At 49.1% G+C, this 19274-nt stretch overlaps 2 protein-coding genes across 2 annotated transcripts in view; one reads left to right on the top strand and one right to left on the bottom strand.

Annotated features, from left to right (window-relative positions):
- Window positions 1–3921, bottom strand: part of DNAH12 (dynein axonemal heavy chain 12) — an 86620-nt gene extending 82699 nt beyond the window's left edge. The window contains 3 exon segments of the mRNA XM_075574834.1: window positions 200–290; window positions 1202–1365; window positions 3404–3921. Coding sequence (XP_075430949.1) covers window positions 200–290; window positions 1202–1365; window positions 3404–3505 — 357 coding nt within the window. The 5' untranslated portion in view covers window positions 3506–3921.
- A 4911-nt stretch (window positions 3922–8832) lies between these two features.
- Window positions 8833–14790, top strand: PDE12 (phosphodiesterase 12). The gene is made up of 3 exons (XM_075574833.1): window positions 8833–10135; window positions 13406–13484; window positions 13998–14790. The coding sequence occupies exons 1-3, from the start codon at window positions 8912–8914 to the stop codon at window positions 14438–14440; spliced, it is 1746 nt and encodes a 581-aa protein (XP_075430948.1). The 5' UTR covers window positions 8833–8911; the 3' UTR covers window positions 14441–14790.
- The last annotated feature ends 4484 nt before the right edge of the window (window positions 14791–19274 follow it).

The following is a 19274-nucleotide window of genomic DNA, read 5'->3' as shown; positions in this document are numbered from 1 at the left end:
GTTTGCTTTGTCTGTGCCTCAAACGGGGCAGTGCAGTTAACGGAATTATGTTCACACTTATTGTGAGAATCGGTTCGTAGTTGTGCAAAGTGTGCAACGCGTGGGCAGACTATTTCCTAATTCTGGAAGGGTATGGAGTTATTGGAGGTTACGGAAGGTGAAAGAGGAGGCTGGAAAGGATTAGAGGTGCTCAACTTACAGTTGATGGTAACTGGGGTTCTGGAGGTGTGGGCACCCTCTTTTTCTTTTCTTCCACTGTTTCTTCATAGGCTTTTAGAGCCTCTTTGACACTGAAGAGCAGATAATAAATAGGCAGACTACGTTACAGCGGATTACTGTATCACTACTTATATGTTGCATGTTTTTTCAACAAATAAAATTACTGTATCACTACTTACTACTTATATCTTTAATTATTCAAATATTGTTGCAGTCCTTTATAAATAATGGCTTAGTAAACTCATTTATGGTTTAAAGCAGGGATTCCCAACTGCTGGCCAGGAATTGTTCTGGCTTGCAAGGTAACAGTGGCAAGAGGACTGGAAACAATTGAAGCTGGCTTTCCCCAACTCTTGTTATGGTGTAGGGTTGGCTTGATGGTGGTGCCATCGGTGCGACTGCACCTAGCCCCGTGCTTAGAGAGGCCCAGCGCTCTTCCCCACAACATTTAAAATGTGATTGCCGGGGGAAAAGCACAGGGCATATATATGTGCTGGCATCTCCTCCTGCAATCATGTGACACATGACAACGCGATGTCCAGATAAGGTAAGAGGCCTCGCCATACTCCCACTGCACCGGTGCCGTCAAACTCCTAGCCAGCCCTGGTATAGAGGTAAACTCTCTCTGACAAAGTATGAAGGAGAGGATCCCAAACTATGTAAGCATCGTACATCTGACCAAAAGGGAGAGAGTGTCTCCAAACTGGGGCTCAAGTATGGCACATACCATAGTCAAAATGAATAAACACACAACCCCAGCAAGCTCAAGAACCCCAAATGTATTGTACAGTACTATAAATGTTGTCACTTTGGATGTAGCACTGGGCATTTCTGTCTTTTGTTATATACCATAGTCATACTTATCTTCAGTGAGGCTGGTCCTCTACCACCCGGTGAGTCAAGTAACTCTTACAGTGAGTTGGTCCACATCCATGGAGTAAAACATCTCTACTACTCACACTTAAATATAAATAAAACTTACATGATATCATTGAGTGTCTTCTGCTGTTCCTTACATCTTCTGTATTGCATCAGTTTACTAGGAGACGACCCGCTACTGATGGATGCAGCAGGAAGGACTAGGGGAGGTAAACGAATGTTTAAACTATCCCTAACTGGAAGAGGCGAGATCCTGTTGGAAGCCATCTAAATAAAGAAATTGTTACATGGTGATTGCAACTACAAATATTGCAATAGATGAACTCAAAGTAAAAGGCAACCTATAAAATCTATATTTTACACCATATAATGACTGCAGGGATATCAAGCGCCAAGGACCGAAATGAGTGAGATTTGGGGGTTCTGGACCCGGAAATTGGCGTTTTAATGGAAAACTCGGAAATGCTATAATTTAGTGAGACTGACGGGGACTCAGTGGGAGCTCACATACCTGCGACTGCAATCCATGCAAAATAAATCTACTGTACATTGGTTAAATGTATGTTTGTTTAGCAATGGTGGTCAAAGAACCTTTAAAAAGGTTTATTCCTGTTTTCAAGAACATCTACACCTGTAAAACGTTGGGATAAATCTCTTTAGACCTCAAAATAAATGTACATAATATCTAAAATCAGAAAAGGGGGAAAATTCTTATTAAAATATTGTTTTCCATGAAAAATGGGGTACTGCAGACTTGCAAATGAAGTAGCAGTACTCTCTACGTGTAATAAACAAATAGATATATCACTAATGATCCACACTCCCTACATACTACAACACGTAGACCACTGAAGTAAAGTCATGTAAAGTTCAGATAATACTGTATGCTTTTTTTTTTAAATTTAAATCAGACATATTTATAATATGGTTTCCCTACAAAAAAAATGAATGTGTTAGGCTCCGAATAGGGCCTACGTTTACCCGTGACCAAAAGGAATCAGCTAACAATGCATTGGAAAACATGCAAAGTATTGCTGGACCCTATGGCAAAGAATGGGTTAACACTGCAATAAGAGGAGCTATGTTGGTGCTTTATATGCAGGAATGTACAATATGCAAGACCACATCCTCGTTTAAAAAAAAAAAAAAAAAAAGAAGAGTTGGTCCCACTGGTTTATATTTGGCTATATTTACACCTCCTTACATCTCAACACCAATTTCTCGCTATGCACCTGCCCGACTCTTGCGTTCTGCTCAAGAAAACCTCTTAACCCTTTGAGTGCTGCAGGGGTAGTGGTACGTAAGTGCCACGGCCGCGCCGACACAGTGCGGTCACGTGACCTCTCTCAATAACGGTCGTGCAATCTCTTTCAATAGCGGTCAGGCGTTCTCTGCATCCATTTTTCGGGAACTGGAAGAGGAGGGATCCCCCCTCCTTCTCCTCCGCCGTTTCCCCGCAGGGCAGGGGGTTAATGCCTGGCGAGTCGCTCGCAGACTAAAGACTCATCCGTGGCTTATTTCGCGAGTCAAAAAGGGCGATTTGCGCATGGCTCGCAACTCAGTGTAAAACTTTTGCGCATCGCCAACTATAAGAAACTTGGACGCTTCGAAAGTTTCTTTTTTTTAATTTCCCAACCTTCATTTTCACTTATATTTTAAAGAAAACGAGGGGTTACAGCGATCATCTTCGCTCCCTTTCCTGCGTCGATTATTTAAAAAAAAAAGTGTGTGGGTTGGGGGGGCGCAGTTGCCTTTCGTATAGAACAAAATTGGCCTCTCCTGCAACCAGCCGCAGTATCAGCACTCTTTTAAAAGCAGCTGTGAGTCGGGGCTTCTTTTGATAAACCTAATGATTTAGGATCTTGGTATATGTAATGTCTATAGCAAAGGGGGGGGGGAATCAACTCCAGTCCCATAGGACCACCAACAGGTCAGGTTTGATATACCTGCACAGGTGGATCAATCGGTAGCCAAGAGCTACCAACAGGTCAGGTTTTCAGGATATCCCCGCTTCAGCACAGGTGGCTCAGTCGTTGACTGGTCAACTCCGTTCAGCGCAGGAGTTCTTCGACTGAGCCACTGATTGAGTCACCTGTGCTGAAGCAGGGATATCCTGAAAACCTGACCTGTTGGTGGCCCTTGAGGACCGGAGTTGGCCTTCCCTGGTATATAGGTTCCCATATAGGCATAGTACACACAGTTTGGCTTCTGTGCTGGGCATGTCTTACCTCCCCTCCCCCCAGGCCCAGTGAGCCCTTGTGTGCAGCTCTCTCTCTCCTAAAGTCACACAGACTCCCATACAAACCTTGCTGTCTCTTACTGTGCCTGGGCTCTCAGGCTCTGGGCTCTCAGGCTCTGGGCTCTCAGGCTCTGGGCTCTCAGGCTCTGGGACATCTCTCTCTGCCATCAAACAAGTCGGTTGCCATGGGATACGGGGGCGGGGCGGTGGCACTGTAACATTTCCGCATCGTGAGGGCGGAGCTTTGAAAGGCCACGCCCATCGTTAACCCCTCTCCTTTGCAGATCCTGTGCATTAAAATATCAGCATTTGTCATTCAAAAAAGCCATGCATAGTGCTGAGGTTGACAGATCTGGGACCTCAGACTGACATCTATACAGATGACAGGGAATTATAATAGGAAATATTATCTTTTATTTGTATGGATACACATATTCCGAGAGGACAATAACATTGTATTACAAAAACAGTACATGTATGTTAAGACAAACAGACAATAGGAAGGGGGTCCCTGCTCCTCTCTCAGATTACCCCATATAAATAAATGACAGGCTGAGGTGTCTCCTAGAGCAGGGGTGTCTCCTAGAGCTGAGGTGTCTCCTAGAGCAGGGGTGCGTACACTTCCTGCGCTGCAGCCCCCCCCCCCCCCCGCCTGCTCTCCCCGTGTCGTGCCCACGCTTACTTCTAATGCGGCATCAAATGACGCCGCTGGGTAATGTGATATCACGTCATATGACCCCGCAGCGTCATTTGCACCGCATTGCCATGGATCTGTGTGGACTGAAGCGGGGACTAAAGCTGGATAAATGAGCCACGCCCCCCCCCCCCAGTTTGCGCACCCCTGTCCTAGAGCAGGGGTGCGCAAACTTTTGTTGCTGCGCCCCTCTGCCTGCTCTCCCGCAGTGTTTGCGCCCCCCCCCCTTACCTTAGTGCAGCGTCAAATGTGACATCACGTGACCCGCGGCATTGCCATAGCAACGCGTCCTGTATCCGGCTGAATCTTGGCAAATTGAGTTGCAGAGGCCTCGCGCGGTCCCCCGTCATTTAACTTAAATGCCTTGGAGAAGAGCGCGGGACCTCTGCAACCCCCCACCCCCCCAGAAAAATCTCATGCCCCCCATTTTGCGCACCCCTGTCCTAGAGGTTCAACCCCCAAAAATGTAATGGTGGATCCCAGGCAGTATAGTGTTCTGAGCGTGTCTGGGTTGGGAACACATGTGGGCAGCATAGGTAGTATATACATACGTGAAAACGAGAGATAACTCTCAATGTGTCACTTCCTGGTAACACATTTTAGAGATAAAGAAATATGTCAACTACAGCACGGGTTTCCAAAGTTGTGTCCCACAATGCTTTGCATCCACAGTCGCAAGGCATTGTGGGGTGTGACTTTGGAAGCTCCCGCAGTGATTGTGTTTTCCTCCACATGCTGCCTGCACACACCGAGGGGCACTTTGGGGACCCCATTCAGAGCTGCCACGTATCTCCGGGCTACGGGTTTAGCCGAGTAATTTCGGGCGGTGGCATCATCTCCCCCTGCAAATCCCGTCAACATTGCTGTGCGACGTCAAATGGTGCCACGTTGCCATGACAACGGGACGCTACGTGATGTCACGCAGCATAGCGTTGCCATGACAACGGAGTGTCAAGCTCCACGCCTCGGCACCCCGCTGTCATGGCCACTTGACGCGTGTGATGCCACATTGTCATGGTAACACGCACTTGAAGTCGCGGAGCCAGGCTGATTGCACTTTGCAGGGAGAGAGAGTAATACATATATAAAATAAATAAATGTAAAAACATTTATTGTAAAAAGTTAGCCTTCAATAAAAAGGTGGCAACCCTGATCCATACTCCCTGGGAGCGGTCACACCGGTATGTTAGCGATAGTCTGATTAGTAAACAATAAGAATGATTAATTAGGTGTTCAGGGAAAAAATATATTCTAGCAGGGCACAGGGTAATAAAGGCTGACCAGACGGACCACGTCCGCCATGAAAAGGGGGACATATCTTCTCCCCACAGCCTCTGATCCCCCCATCCTCCTCCCCCCTCATCCTCCGATTCCCACCCTCATCCTCCGATTCCCCACCATATCCTCCCCCCCTCCTGCAATCCCATCATCCTCCCCCCCATCCTCCTCCTCCCCATCTCCTCTCCCCCTCCAATCCCATCATCCTCCCCCATCCATCATCTTCCCCCCCATCCATCATCTTCTCCCCTCCTTCCCTCCCTATCCATCATCATCCCCTCCCCCATCCATCATCCTCCCCCCATCCATCATCCGCCCCTCCTCCCATCATCCTCCCCCCCATCCATCATCCTCCCCCCCATCCATCATCATCCCCCCATCCATCATCATCCTCCCCCCCATCCATCATCATCATTCCCCCCCATCCATCATCATCCTCCCCCATATCCATCATCACCCCCCATCCATCATCACCCCCCCATCCATCATCATCCCCCCATCCATCATCATCCCCCCCATCCATCATCATCTCCCCCTCCCCCTTCAATCACCCCCCGATCCCCCCCATTCATCATCCCCCCCGTTCATCAACATCCCCATCCATCATCCTCCCCCCAAACCATCACCCCCCCCCCGTCCATCATCACCCCCCGTCCATCATCATCCCCCCCGTCCATCATCATCCCCCCCCATCCATCATCCCCCCCATTCATTATCACCCCCCCATCCATCATCATCCCCCCCATCCATCATCATCCCCCCCATCCATCATCATCCCCCCCATCCATCATCATCCCCCCCATCCATCATCATCCCCCCCATCCATCATCACCCCCCCATCCATCATCATCCCCCCATCCATCATCATCCCCCCATCCATCATCATCCCCCCCCATCCATCATCATCCACCCCCCCATCCATCTCATCCCCCCCATCCATCATCATCCCCCCATCCATCATCATCCCCCCCCATCCATCATCACCCCCCACCATCCATCATCATCCCCCCATCCATCATCACCCCCCCCATCCATCATCATCCCCCCCCATCCATCATCATCCCCCCCATCCATCATGACCCCCCCCATCCATCATCATCCCCCCCATCCATCATCATCCCCCCCATCCATCATCACCCCCCCCCCATCCATCATCACCCCCCCCCCATCCATCATCATCCCCCCCCCATCCATCATCCCCCCCATCCATCATCATCCCCCCCATCCATCATCATCCCCCCCATCCATCATCATCCCCCCCCCATCCATCATCATCCCCCCCCATCCATCATCATCCCCCCCATCCATCATCACCCCCCCATCCATCCCCATCCCCCGCCCCCCATCATCATCATCCCCCCCATCCATCATCACCCCCCCCATCCATCATCACCCCCCCCATCCATCATCCCCCCCATCCATCATCATCCCCCCCCATCCATCATCATCCCCCCCATCCATCACCCCCCCCCCATCCATCATCATCCCCCCCCATCCATCATCACCCCCCCATCCATCATCATCCCCCCCATCCATCATCATCCCCCCCATCCATCATCATCCCCCCCATCCATCATCATCCCCCCCATCCATCATCATCCCCCCCCCATCCATCATCATCCCCCCCATTCATCATCATCCCCCCCATCCATCATCATCCCCCCCCATCCATCATCATCCCCCCCATTCATCATCATCCCCCCCATCCATCATCACCCCCCCATCCATCATCACCCCCCCCATCCATCATCATCCCCCCCATCCATCATCACCCCCCCCCATTCATCATCATCCCCCCATCCATCATCATCCCCCCCCATCCATCATCCAACCCCCATCCATCATCATCCCCCCCATCCATCATCACCCCCCCCATCCATCATCATCAGCCCCCATCCATCATCATCCCCCCATCCATCATCCCCCCCATCCATCATCATCCCCCCCATCCATCATCATCCCCCCCATCCATCATCAACCCCCCCATCCATCATCATCCCCCCATCCATCCCCATCCCCCGCCCCCCATCATCATCACCCCCCCATCCATCATCACCCCCATCATCATCCCCCCCATCCATCATCACCCCCCCCCATCCATCATCATCCCCCCCATCCATCATCACCCCCCCCCCCCATCCATCATCATCCCCCCCATCCATCATCATCCCCCCCCATCCATCATCATCCCCCCCCATCCATCATCACCCCCCCCATCCATCATCATCCCCCCCCATCCATCATCATCCCCCCCCATCCATCATCATCCCCCCCATCCATCATCATCCCCCCCCCATCCATCATCATCCACCCCCCCCTATCCATCATCATCCCACCCCCCATCCATCATCATCCCACCCCCCATCCATCATCACCCCCCCCATCCATCATCACCCCCCCATCCATCATCATCCCCCCCCATCCATCATCATCCCCCCCCATCCATCATCATCCCCCCCCATCCATCATCATCCACCCCCCCCCATCCATCATCATCCCACCCCCCATCCATCATCATCCCACCCCCCATCCATCATCATTCCCCCCCCATCCATCATCATCCCCCCCATCCATCATCATCCCCCCCCATCCATCATCATCCCCCCCCCATCCATCATCATCCCCCCCCCATCCATCATCATCCACCCCCCCCCATCCATCATCATCCCACCCCCCATCCATCATCATCCCACCCCCCATCCATCATCATTCCCCCCCCATCCATCATCATCCCCCCCCATCCATCATCATCCCCCCCATCCATCATCATCCCCCCCCATCCATCATCCTCCCCCCCCATCCATCATCATCCCCCCCCCATCCATCATCATCCCCCCCCCCATCCATCATCATCCCCCCCCATCCATCATCATCACCCCCCCATCCATCATCACCCCCCCATCCATCATCACCCCCCCCCATCCATCATCACCCCCCCTATCCATCATCACCCCCCCCCCCATCCATCATCACCCCCCCCATCCATCATCACCCCCCCCCATCCATCATCACCCCCCCCATCCATCATCACCCCCCCCCATCCATCATCACCCCCCCCCCCATCCATCATCACCCCCCCCCATCCATCATCACCCCCCCCATCCATCATCACCCCCCCCCCATCCATCATCACCCCCCCCCATCCATCATCATCCCCCCCCATCCATCATCATCACCCCCCCATCCATCATCATCACCCCCCCATCCATCATCACCCCCCCCATCCATCATCACCCCCCCCCCATCCATCATCACCCCCCCCCCCCCCATCCATCATCACCCCCCCCCCCCATCCATCATCACCCCCCCCCCATCCATCATCACCCCCCCCATCCATCATCCCCCCCCCCCATCCATCATCATCCCCCCCCCCCCCATCCATCATCATCCCCCCCATCCATCATCATGCCCCCCCCATCCATCATCATGCCCCCCCCATCCATCATCATGCCCCCCCATCCATCATCATGCCCCCCCCATCCATCATCATGCCCCCCCCATCCATCATCATCCCCGTCACTTCCGGTCCCGCCTCCATTCACCGGCCTGGCTCCGTCCCCTGTTAACGTGCGAGCAGCCTGCGGCCCGGGCCCGGCGGGTTGATGTGGAGCTGGGGGAAGCTGCTGCTGCTGACCGGCCCGTCCCCCCGGCTGCTGCTGAGAGCGGCGCTGACCCAGCCGGCGGCGGCGCGCAGCATGGAGGAGAGGGCCGTGGTGCGCTGCGTCCCCTCCGAGGCCAAGCTCAGCATCTCCCTGGTGCTGTCCGGCTGCCACAAGCACATGCAGCGGGAGCAGAGCGAGCCCCTGGGCAAGGCCCTGGCCCGCATCGCCACCAACGCGGCCAAGGGCCAGGCCAAGAAATCCAAGCGCAACAAGGCCGAGCAGGCCGCCGCCTCCGAGCCGCACGTCTGCCTCTACTACCGCGGGGAGGCCGTGTGCGAGGAGGCGGCCAACGCCGAGGCCTGGCAGGACGGCGCCGTGCTGGAGGTCGGGGAGGCCCGCTACCGGGTGGAGAGGAACCCGCCCAGCTTCCAGGAGCTGGAGCTGCCCCGCCACATCATGGCCGGCTTCCCCGTCTGCCCCAAGCTGCAGCTGGAGTTCGGCGAGGCCGACAAGTCGGACTTCGTGTGGTACAAGCAGCAGCAGGCCGAAGCCGGGGCCTCGCGTAACAACGAGGCCGGCGACGGGTGGGTGGAGGCCGGCCACCTGCGGGTCTTCACCCCGGCCGTGTCGGACATCGGCCTGCGGCTCAAACTGAAGTGCACGCCGGGCAACGGCACACGTTACGGCCTCAGCCGGGAGCTGGAGGTGGAGAGCCCGGTGGAGGCCGGCCCGGGGACTTGCACCTTTGACCACCGGCACCTGTATACCAAGAAGACGGCAGAGGAGCCGGTGACCCGCACCGTGTCCTACAACATCCTGGCGGCCACGTACGCCCAGACCGAGCACTCCCGCACCGTGCTCTTCCCGTACTGCGCCCCCTATGCCCTGGACACCGACTACCGGCAGAACCTGGTCAAGAAGGAGCTGGCCGGCTACAACGCCGACATCGTCTGCCTGCAGGAGGTGGACAAGGCGGTGTTCGGGGACAGCCTGGGCCCGGCCCTGGACGCCTTTGGGTTGGACGGGGTGTTCCGGGTGAAGGAGAAGCAGCAGGAAGGCCTGGCCACCTTCTACCGGCGGAGCCGGTTCGGGCTGCTGAGCCAGCACGATGTCCTGCTGCACGAGGCGCTGCTGGGGGACTCCCTGCACGCAGAGCTGCTGGGGAAGCTCTCTGCGTACCCTGCGGCCAGGGACAGGGTGCTGCAGCGCTCCTCTGTGCTGCAGGTGAAGCTGGGGGACCATGGGGGGGGGGGGGGAGGGAGGGAGGAGAAGGGTGCTGCAGCGCTCCTCTGTGCTGCAGGTGAAGCTGGGGGGCCACGGGGTGGGGGGGGACGGGGTGCTGCAGCGCTCCTCTGTGCTGCAGGTGAAGCTGGGGGGCCACGGGGGGGGAGGGGAAGGGTGCTGCAGAGCTCCTCTGCTGCAGGTGAAGCTGGGGGGCCACGGGGGGGGGGGGGTGCTGTAGCGCTCCTCTGTGCTGCAGGTGAAGCTGGGGGGTTATTGGGGGCGGGGGGGGTGCTGCAGTGCTTCTCTGTGCTGCCGGTGAAGCTGGAGGGGGACGGGGTGCTGCAGCGCTCCTCTGTGCTGCATGTGAAGCGGGGGGGGGGGTGCTGCAGTGCTTCTCTGTGCTGCCGGTGAAGCTGGAGGGGGACGGGGTGCTGCAGCGCTCCTCTGTGCTGCAGGTGAAGCAGGGGGCTGCTATTTACAGTTCTGTTTTTCAGACATGTTGTTTTAACCACCTTTTATTTGTAGGCTGCGCTTATAGCGCCGTCGCCATTGCGAAAGTTGCATTTCAAATTTAGATGACGTCGCTGGCTACAAGGCCAGGGATGTCAGAAAAGAGGGGGGGCAGAGGGACGGAGAAGCTCCCTGATTGTTTCGGCAACGGTCTCCCCTTGCGGCCAATCAAATATCGGTGACTACCAGATTTTTGGTAGCGCTGTCAGTCTGTCGCTTTATCGCAGTCGCGTGCACTATAAGCGCCGACGGCGGTGACAATGCATTTGTTTTGACGAGACCGTCGCCGGCTGCGCTTACAGCGACGTCGCGTCAAAACAAATTCATTGTCGCCGTCGCGTGCGCTTATAGTAAGTGCGACGCAGCGACGGCTTGGTCGCGACCGCTGGAAGTAATCTCAGGGAACGTAACCTACTGAATGTTGACCCATAAGTGGTCCCAAGCGCTTACAATTGCTTATATTCAAATACGTATGTCTCGAATACCTGCGCCTGTATGTCCTGCTTGTGTGACATGTAGTTGGCTTGCTGATCAGTGCTGCAGAGATAGCCAAGTGTTTTATTTTTGAGTAAGGAACATGTTCCACATTAGGCGAGACACGTGCTAGATATTAACAGTTATGTACTTCACAAAGCATAGTCTTACCAGGTGCTCACTTTTTCGTGTACTTGATACCTGCATCTGTTTTTGACCTGCTTGTGTGTGAGCTTGCTGGTCAGTATTAGTTCACGTTAATTGATTTATCCCTACGTACCAGTATTGCTCCAAATCAGACGTGAGCAAGGAAAAATAGGATACAAAAATCTGGTATGTTCAAAATTACATCTTTGCCACCCGAGTGTAAAATTACTACTATTTTTTTTCGGTTTTATATTGTAGTGTGAGGTATGGGACATGAATGGCCACGGAAACGTGCATTTAATAAAGAAAAGAAAAAACATTAGGACGGGTGCTCAACTCCAGTCCTCAAGCCACCTCCCCCACCCCAAACAGGTCAGGTTTTCAGGATATTCCTGCTTCAGCACAGATGGCTCAATGTTGGGGAGGGGCCTGAGGACTGGAGTTGAGCACCATATACCGGTAGCATAAATGCCACTTAACATGTAAAGGCAATTACATATTGGGTTGTATACAGATTTCTTAGGGAAACTCTGGTAATGATGACAAAACCTGGTAAAATTGACCGATACGATAACCATGTCTAAAAGCTTGCCGTGTAATATCTGACACAAGCAGGCTAAATGTTAGCACTTTGGATGAACCTCAGGAGGTGCACATTCTGAATTAATCGTAGGGTAAGTCGCACATTTGTCAAAGAAAACATTTTGCTGCTGGTAAAACAACAACACATAAATAATCAGATGATTACATAAAGCCCCCTATAATTGCACTCTGGATAGGTGACATTGATAGTACAACGTCATCTGTCAAGGGGCCACTGAATGGCCTATTCCCTTATTAGGGTAAGCCGCAAAGGTCACACTCAAATGAAAATAAAAAACTTTTAATCAGTAATGTTTAAAAACGACGAGACACCATAAAAATGCATACACAATGCATATTAAAATCCCCAAATGTGTGTGGGCACAGAAGCAGGCAAAGGACTCTCAATGTCCAGAGCCTAGGGATAGGCTGACACAATACTGCATAAATCCACACAGTAGGTATGTGTGGTTGCGTGACCAAAGTTAAATAAAGCAATGGTATGCTGCAGTAGGTAATGGAGTATCAAAAACTCCTCGGTTAGGTGAGATACAACCTGATTGTAAGCGTGACGTCCACGCGGCTTGTGGAGAAGGCACGATCAGTCCCGATTACTTCCTGGAACTGCAGCCGCTGACACGCTTACAATCAGGTTGTATCTCACCTAACCGAGGAGTTTTTGATACTCCATTACCTACTGCAGCATACCATTGCTTTATTTAACTTTGGTCACGCAACCACACATACCTACTGTGTGGATTTATGCAGTATTGTGTCAGCCTATCCCTAGGCTCTGGACATTGAGAGTCCTTTGCCTGCTTCTGTGCCCACACACATTTGGGGATTTTAATATGCATTGTGTATGCATTTTTATGGTGTCTCGTCGTTTTTAAACATTACTGATTAAAAGTTTTTTATTTTCATTTGAGTGTGACCTTTGCGGCTTACCCTAATAAGGGAATAGGCCATTCAGTGGCCCCTTGACAGATGACGTTGTACTATCAATGTCACCTATCCAGAGTGCAATTATAGGGGGCTTTATGTAATCATCTGATTATTTATGTGTTGTTGCCTTGCGTTCTCCCTTGCACCAGGTAGTTTACCTTTAATATATCTTTTGTGTTTGTATGGTGATGCGACGTGCCCCCTGTGTAAATTGCTGGTAAAACAGCAAGGTTAAGAAAGTAATACTTGCATCTTTTAAGAGTGTCTAAGTTGATATTGCTGCCAAGAGGCAGCCCGCACTATATTACAAGAGAAAGCAAACATTTTCCACAGGCACAGCATCCGAAAAGGCGCATTAATTAAGTTTTAACATAAAGAACTCCTAGGGTGCAAATGAGGCCAGGTTTGATGTTTCAAAATTTTGCACAGGCGATTAGAGAATTTGTGTATTGGTGAATTATTTTATAATCTATTAAAATATTAGTAGGGTAAACAAGCCCTTTCCTCAATCTGTTTTTATATTGACAAATGGTACCTTTTTTGTTGTTGCTTACTTTAACACACATCACGCCTACCTATCTACATATAAAACGCCAACTTTTGTATTTTTAGGTCTCTGTTCTACAATCTACAACTGACCCTTCAAGAAAAGTATGCATAGCAAACACACATCTCTATTTTCATCCAAAAGGTACGCCCTGCATGTTTTATCTGCTTGTCTTATATCCTCTGCACAGGGTTTAATGGCCCTCTGAGTAGAGTGCAAACACTTGTTCAGAGCAGCAATTTCCCCGAAATTGGCCGAACTCAACGGTGATGCTCCCAGCTGAAGGGACCACCTGATTGGTAAAATTGTAGTTTTTAACAATTTTTCTGCAGGAAACTACAAAAAAAAAATAAATCAACTGCCTTGTTCTCCCTGAGAAGAATTCTTGTCTGTGAGATTTAGACGATAATTTAGCAGCAGCCAGGAGAAGGGGGTCCCTGGAAATGGGAGCAGTGCGGTTGAGGCCCCCAGAGATAGATACATGCTCTTGTCATTCAAAAGTGCAATTGTAAATTAAGCAAGGTTTTATTTATTTTACCTGTAATGATTGTGGGTGTATCCCTCAGCAGTACTTTTATTCAGCAAATGGCTTGCGGTCATAAATAACAAAAAATGATATTAAAACTGCCTGTTCAACATCTGTATTTTTCTCCGTAGGCGGCAACATACGTCTTATTCAAATCGCTGTGGCCCTATCTCACGTTAGATACGTAGCACATGAACTCTACCCAGGCATACCCGTTATATTCGGTGGAGATTTTAACAGCACGCCCTCCAGTGGCTTGTACAGTTTGGTCAAGAACGGCACAATCTCCGAGGACCACGAAGACTGGACCTCCAACGGGGAGGAAGAACGCTGCAACATGTCCGTAACCCACCCCATCAAACTCAAAAGTGCTTGTGGGGAGCCCGCGTACACCAACTACGTGGGAGGGTTTCATGGCTGCCTGGACTACATTTTCATTGACTCTGATAATTTTGAGGTGGAGCAAATAATTCCCTTGCCAAGTCACGAAGAAGTCACGAGTCACCAGGCTTTGCCCAGCGTGTCCCATCCCTCTGACCATATAGCACTAGTCTGTGACTTGAAGTGGAAGTAGAAACATTCACACAGGCATTTGATCTTTAGATGTGATGATGTTACTTGAAACATGTAACATGAAAAGCCCATGCAACATCTTTATGCAGAAGGTTACACATTTATCATACAATATTTCAGTGTCCACCAAATGTTTAAAAATCTTTCATTTAGTTTCTATATTTTGAGTAACTTGCATGATTTTTCTCCATTCATGTTTTTCTGACATATATAGAAAATAAAATCTTAAGGAGACCAACAGGCACACTTTTAAGATGATCAAAATATTGTTTGTGGCTATCATGAAGTATTCTATTGATCCAGTGAATGTTGATTTATATTTGGGAATAAATGTGTTTCCATAAACAGAAAGCTAGCTCAAAATGTAATTCATCGAACATTTCCATGCATAAGCCATGAACCAATGCAACAGGCATTCATCACACCTTGTTGCTGGCAAACCTGCTTGCAGTGCTTAAATGCCGCTGGGATTCTTGTTATGTACTTGGAAAAACTGCTGTTTTGAACTGGTTTCAACATGCTCGTTAGGCATTTTTGTCCCCTGAAATAGGGGTTAACACAATGGAAGTGTTGCAGCTAAAAATAAAACTGGGAAGCTGACATTTTGTTAATATTGTTTTACAGGTATTTCCTTAAATAAGCCATTTATAGTTTTAAAAACCCTTAAAGGTAATCCAAACAATAGCCTACATTAAAAAAAAAAAAAAATCTGTCCTGTAGTCTTAAATAATAGTTACTGCATGTTTTTAAAAAATTTTTTTTTAACTCAATGACATTTTTAGTTAATTTTAATATAGTGAGCATCCATTGGTTGCTGCAGCAGGTTTTTAGCACACTTCTCCAGCAGTACCCAATCTTTGGAATTTTTACCTGTTTGTGATCATGTGTTGCCAATAATCCCAGCAGTTTGAGCTGCAAACCGTAACAATAGATAGTGTTACTGTAGTAATATAAGAATACATTGTAGCTGCTGAGTTACACTGACCGAAGGATTGATTGGTAGCCATTTAGTGAACCCTGGGAAGCAGGATCTGTGCTGATTTATCACTGGAGAATGAATTGATCGGCAGCTTAGGTAATTAGTTTTATTGCAAACTAATCCAAGTCTGCATATATTAAAACAAATTTATATTTTTAAGTGCTGCATGGATTGCTTCTTTAACTATAGTTTTATACCCTTCTGGTGCAACAGGGTTTAATAGAATTCCGTGACATACATTTGATATAATGTACTGTAGTCTTGAATTCAATACATTTCCACCTGTGAACATGCGATTAGAACACCCCACCCCCTTCCCTCCTTTTAAAATGGCATCTTATGGGTGAGAGATATAGAAAGTAGTACACCAGTCCTTACAATCCTTATAAGCTTGAAACATTTATATTACTTTGGGATTTTTAATATAAATACTGTTTTTAGATCTAGTTCTCATTTGGATTATATATATTTTCAGGGGTCTTCAACTCGTTCTCCAAAGATGAAAAGAATTTAAGAATGAAAAGGAGCCACAAGCTACTTGTAATGTAATTTTAGATTCATTTAAAAGGGGGTTTCAAATGTCAAAATAGTAATTTACACGTTTGTAAAAAATAGTTATCTGCCTAAGCAACTAACAGGAAATGAACAGGATCCGTGTCCTTGTGCCACCAGGTTAAGATCTGTTAGCGGGATCTGTGTCCTCGTGCCACTGACACAGGGCGCCAGGTGAAGATCCCTGATATACATATTGCAAAATGTAGAGCGAAACATAGTTGCATATTACCCAGTGGCTGCTTTACAAATATGCACACAATGGAGTGCTGCTTTGATAATATGGGTTGTTTGTGTAAAAATGTTTAAATCGACAAAGTATCCAAAGCACACAATAAGAAAAAATGATTAAACTTAAGAAACACACACCAAGGCAGTGGCTATCAGCTGCCCCCTCCTCCCCCCCCCACCCTTCCCTCTAACCGGTACTGCGCTGGCTTGCAGCTCCCTACTGTGGCATCGGCAGGGGAACGGTGAGGATTGCAGTCACTGCAGTACTGCCACCACCAGGGACCGTTATCTCAGCTCTCCCATCGACCGCGGAACCCTTGAGGGGCGCCCGTGAAACGCCGGTTGAAAATCCCTGCACTACACATGGAGGTGTTACAACTTTATGATAGGCCAATCCTTTTCCATGCTGCATACTCCATAAGGGCATTTAATTATAGTTACTTATCCATTCCGTCATAGGGGTAGGTTTTGGCTCACCTGGTTTCTGCTTTACTAAACAGTTCCTTGAAGGTGTATGGCTCCTCCCTTCAGGACAGGGCCCCTACCAATTCTCCAGTTACCATAAAGGTATAATACACCCCATTGTCAATCTGCACATCACCCGCCACTGAAGAGCAGGTGAGTGTTGATGGCTGACAGAGAGAAGAGATATGTATAAGTATTCATTTTTCACGCTAGGGTAATTGTGCACCCACAGTTTACCTTTATAATAAGGGAACTTTGTTACTGGCTTTGGACAGGTTTTACCCGCATCATATCACAAATAAGAATTTACTTCCTAAAGCTTAGCCCATAGGACAATAAGAAGTGATATATTCAGTGTAGGTAGCTGCTAAACGGAGTTTACCTTGACGAGGTTGCCAGACTAGAATCATGTTTTGATCAAAAGATGCAAGTAAATGACTCCACTGTTACACAGACTTAGGTTCTAAATGTAAACATGTCACTAGAATATTTTAGCCCAATTGGTAGGAGCGCGGGAATTTCTGTTTTCCACAACTTAATAGCTGCATCATTAGTATTTCAAGAGCCATTCAAAATGGTGTCCGCTAAAGCAGGGGTGCACAAAGTTTTTAACTCGCGCCCCTAGTCTCCGGCGTCAAATAACTTTGCGGGACTATGTGACATCACACTGGCATGGAAACGCGAAAAATCATTTGACGCCGGTTACCATAGCGATGCATCACCGAAGACCAGATAGAAGCTGCGGAGGCCTAGCGCGGTTCCCCTGGTATTTAAAGGCCTCGGGGAGAGTGCGACACCTCCGTAGCCCCCCCCTGGAAATTCTCCCACCCCCACTTTGTGCACGCCTGCGCTAAATCACCCAAGTCAGTGCAAGAATGGTCTACTAAAGCTATTATGATGAAGATTAACTCAACATTTATACTCCGGAATATGAGACATTCAAATTCAAAAACAGATATAATGGAGGGTAAATACAAGGACATTGTTTTTTTGCAGGGGGAATCATTTCACAAACAAGTGTCAAATGTTTGGTGCCACAAATAATGTATGTTGCCATGAATGACCTCTGTCCAATAAGACCAGTGCAATCAAAGTTTCAGAAAAGGGCTCATCCTTCAGTTATGTTACACGTGAAAGTAGTTTACTTTGGCAATCATTGAAGACAAAAGGGAGGTAAACAAAGAAGGATGTATACAGATATACAGGCGCATGCCTTTCATTTTTATTGAACGCAGTGTCAGACAGAAGAGTTGCAGACAATGGGTGGCACGAGATGTGATAACATCTTTGTATATTCAGATTATGCTTGCTAATCATTTAAAACAAATGATCAATCCATAAGGGTAGAAGCAGCCAGAAGTCTCAGGGTATCAAAGATTCAAAACGATCAGAAACCCGTCAGCGATTCCATATATTGTGTTTGCCGTCTAATTTATACGTTGATAGTGGACACTTAAAAAAAAAAACAACACAGAACAAAAAAACAATCAAGATGCACAAATATTCAGACGTATAATTTCAACCCCATCAGAAATTTGACATGAACAGAACCAGGATTGCGCATATTCAAGGTTGTTTAAAACCAACTTCCTCAGGGTCTCAGTACTTTAAAGCAGGGGAGCCCAACTCCAGTCCTCAAGGCCCCCCTCCCTCTGAATATCCCTGCTGCAGCACAAGTGGCTCAATCATTCCCTGCTTCAGCACAGGTGGCTCAATCAGAGGCTCTGTCTTCCTCCAAACCTTCTCTAATAGCGCGTCTGAGATCCAATGCGTTGGCATTGTAAGGAGCCCCAACCCTCACTAATAGCACGTCTGAGATCAGATGCATTGTACATTGTAAGGCACCCCAACCCTCACTAATAGCGCGTCTGAGATCAGATGCATTGTACATTGTAAGGCACCCCAACACTCACTAATAGCGCGTCTGATATCAGATGCGTTGGCATTGTAAGGCACCCCAACCCTCACTAATAGCACGTCTGAGATCAGATGCATTGTACATTGTAAGGCACCCCAACCCTCACTAATAGCACGTCTGAGATCAGATGCATTGTACATTGTAAGGAGCCCCAACCCTCCCTAATAGCACGTCCGATATCAGATGCATTGTACATTGTAAGGCACCCCAACCCTCACTAATAGCACGTCTGAGATCAGATGCATTGTACATTGTAAGGCACCCCAACCCTCACTAATAGCACGTCTGAGATCAGATGCATTGTACATTGTAAGGAGCCCCAACCCTCCCTAATAGCACGTCCGATATCAGATGCATTGTACATTGTAAGGCACCCCAACCCTCACTAATAGCACGTCTGAGATCAGATGCATTGTACATTGTAAGGCACCCCAACCCTCACTAATAGCACGTCTGATATCAGATGCATTGTACATTGTAAGGAGCCCCAACCCTCACTAATAGCACGTCTGATATCAGATGCATTGTACATTGTAAGGAGCCCCAACCCTCCCTAATAGCACGTCTGATATCAGATGCATTGTACATTGTAAGGCACCCTAACCCTCACTAATAGCACGTCTGATATCAGATGCATTGTACATTGTAAGGCACCCCAACCCTCACTAATAGCACGTCTGATATCAGATG

This window comes from Ascaphus truei, chromosome 17, assembly GCF_040206685.1.
Source record: "Ascaphus truei isolate aAscTru1 chromosome 17, aAscTru1.hap1, whole genome shotgun sequence".
Classification (NCBI taxonomy): domain Eukaryota; kingdom Metazoa; phylum Chordata; class Amphibia; order Anura; family Ascaphidae; genus Ascaphus; species Ascaphus truei.
This window is presented reverse-complemented; position numbering and strand designations above follow the sequence as displayed.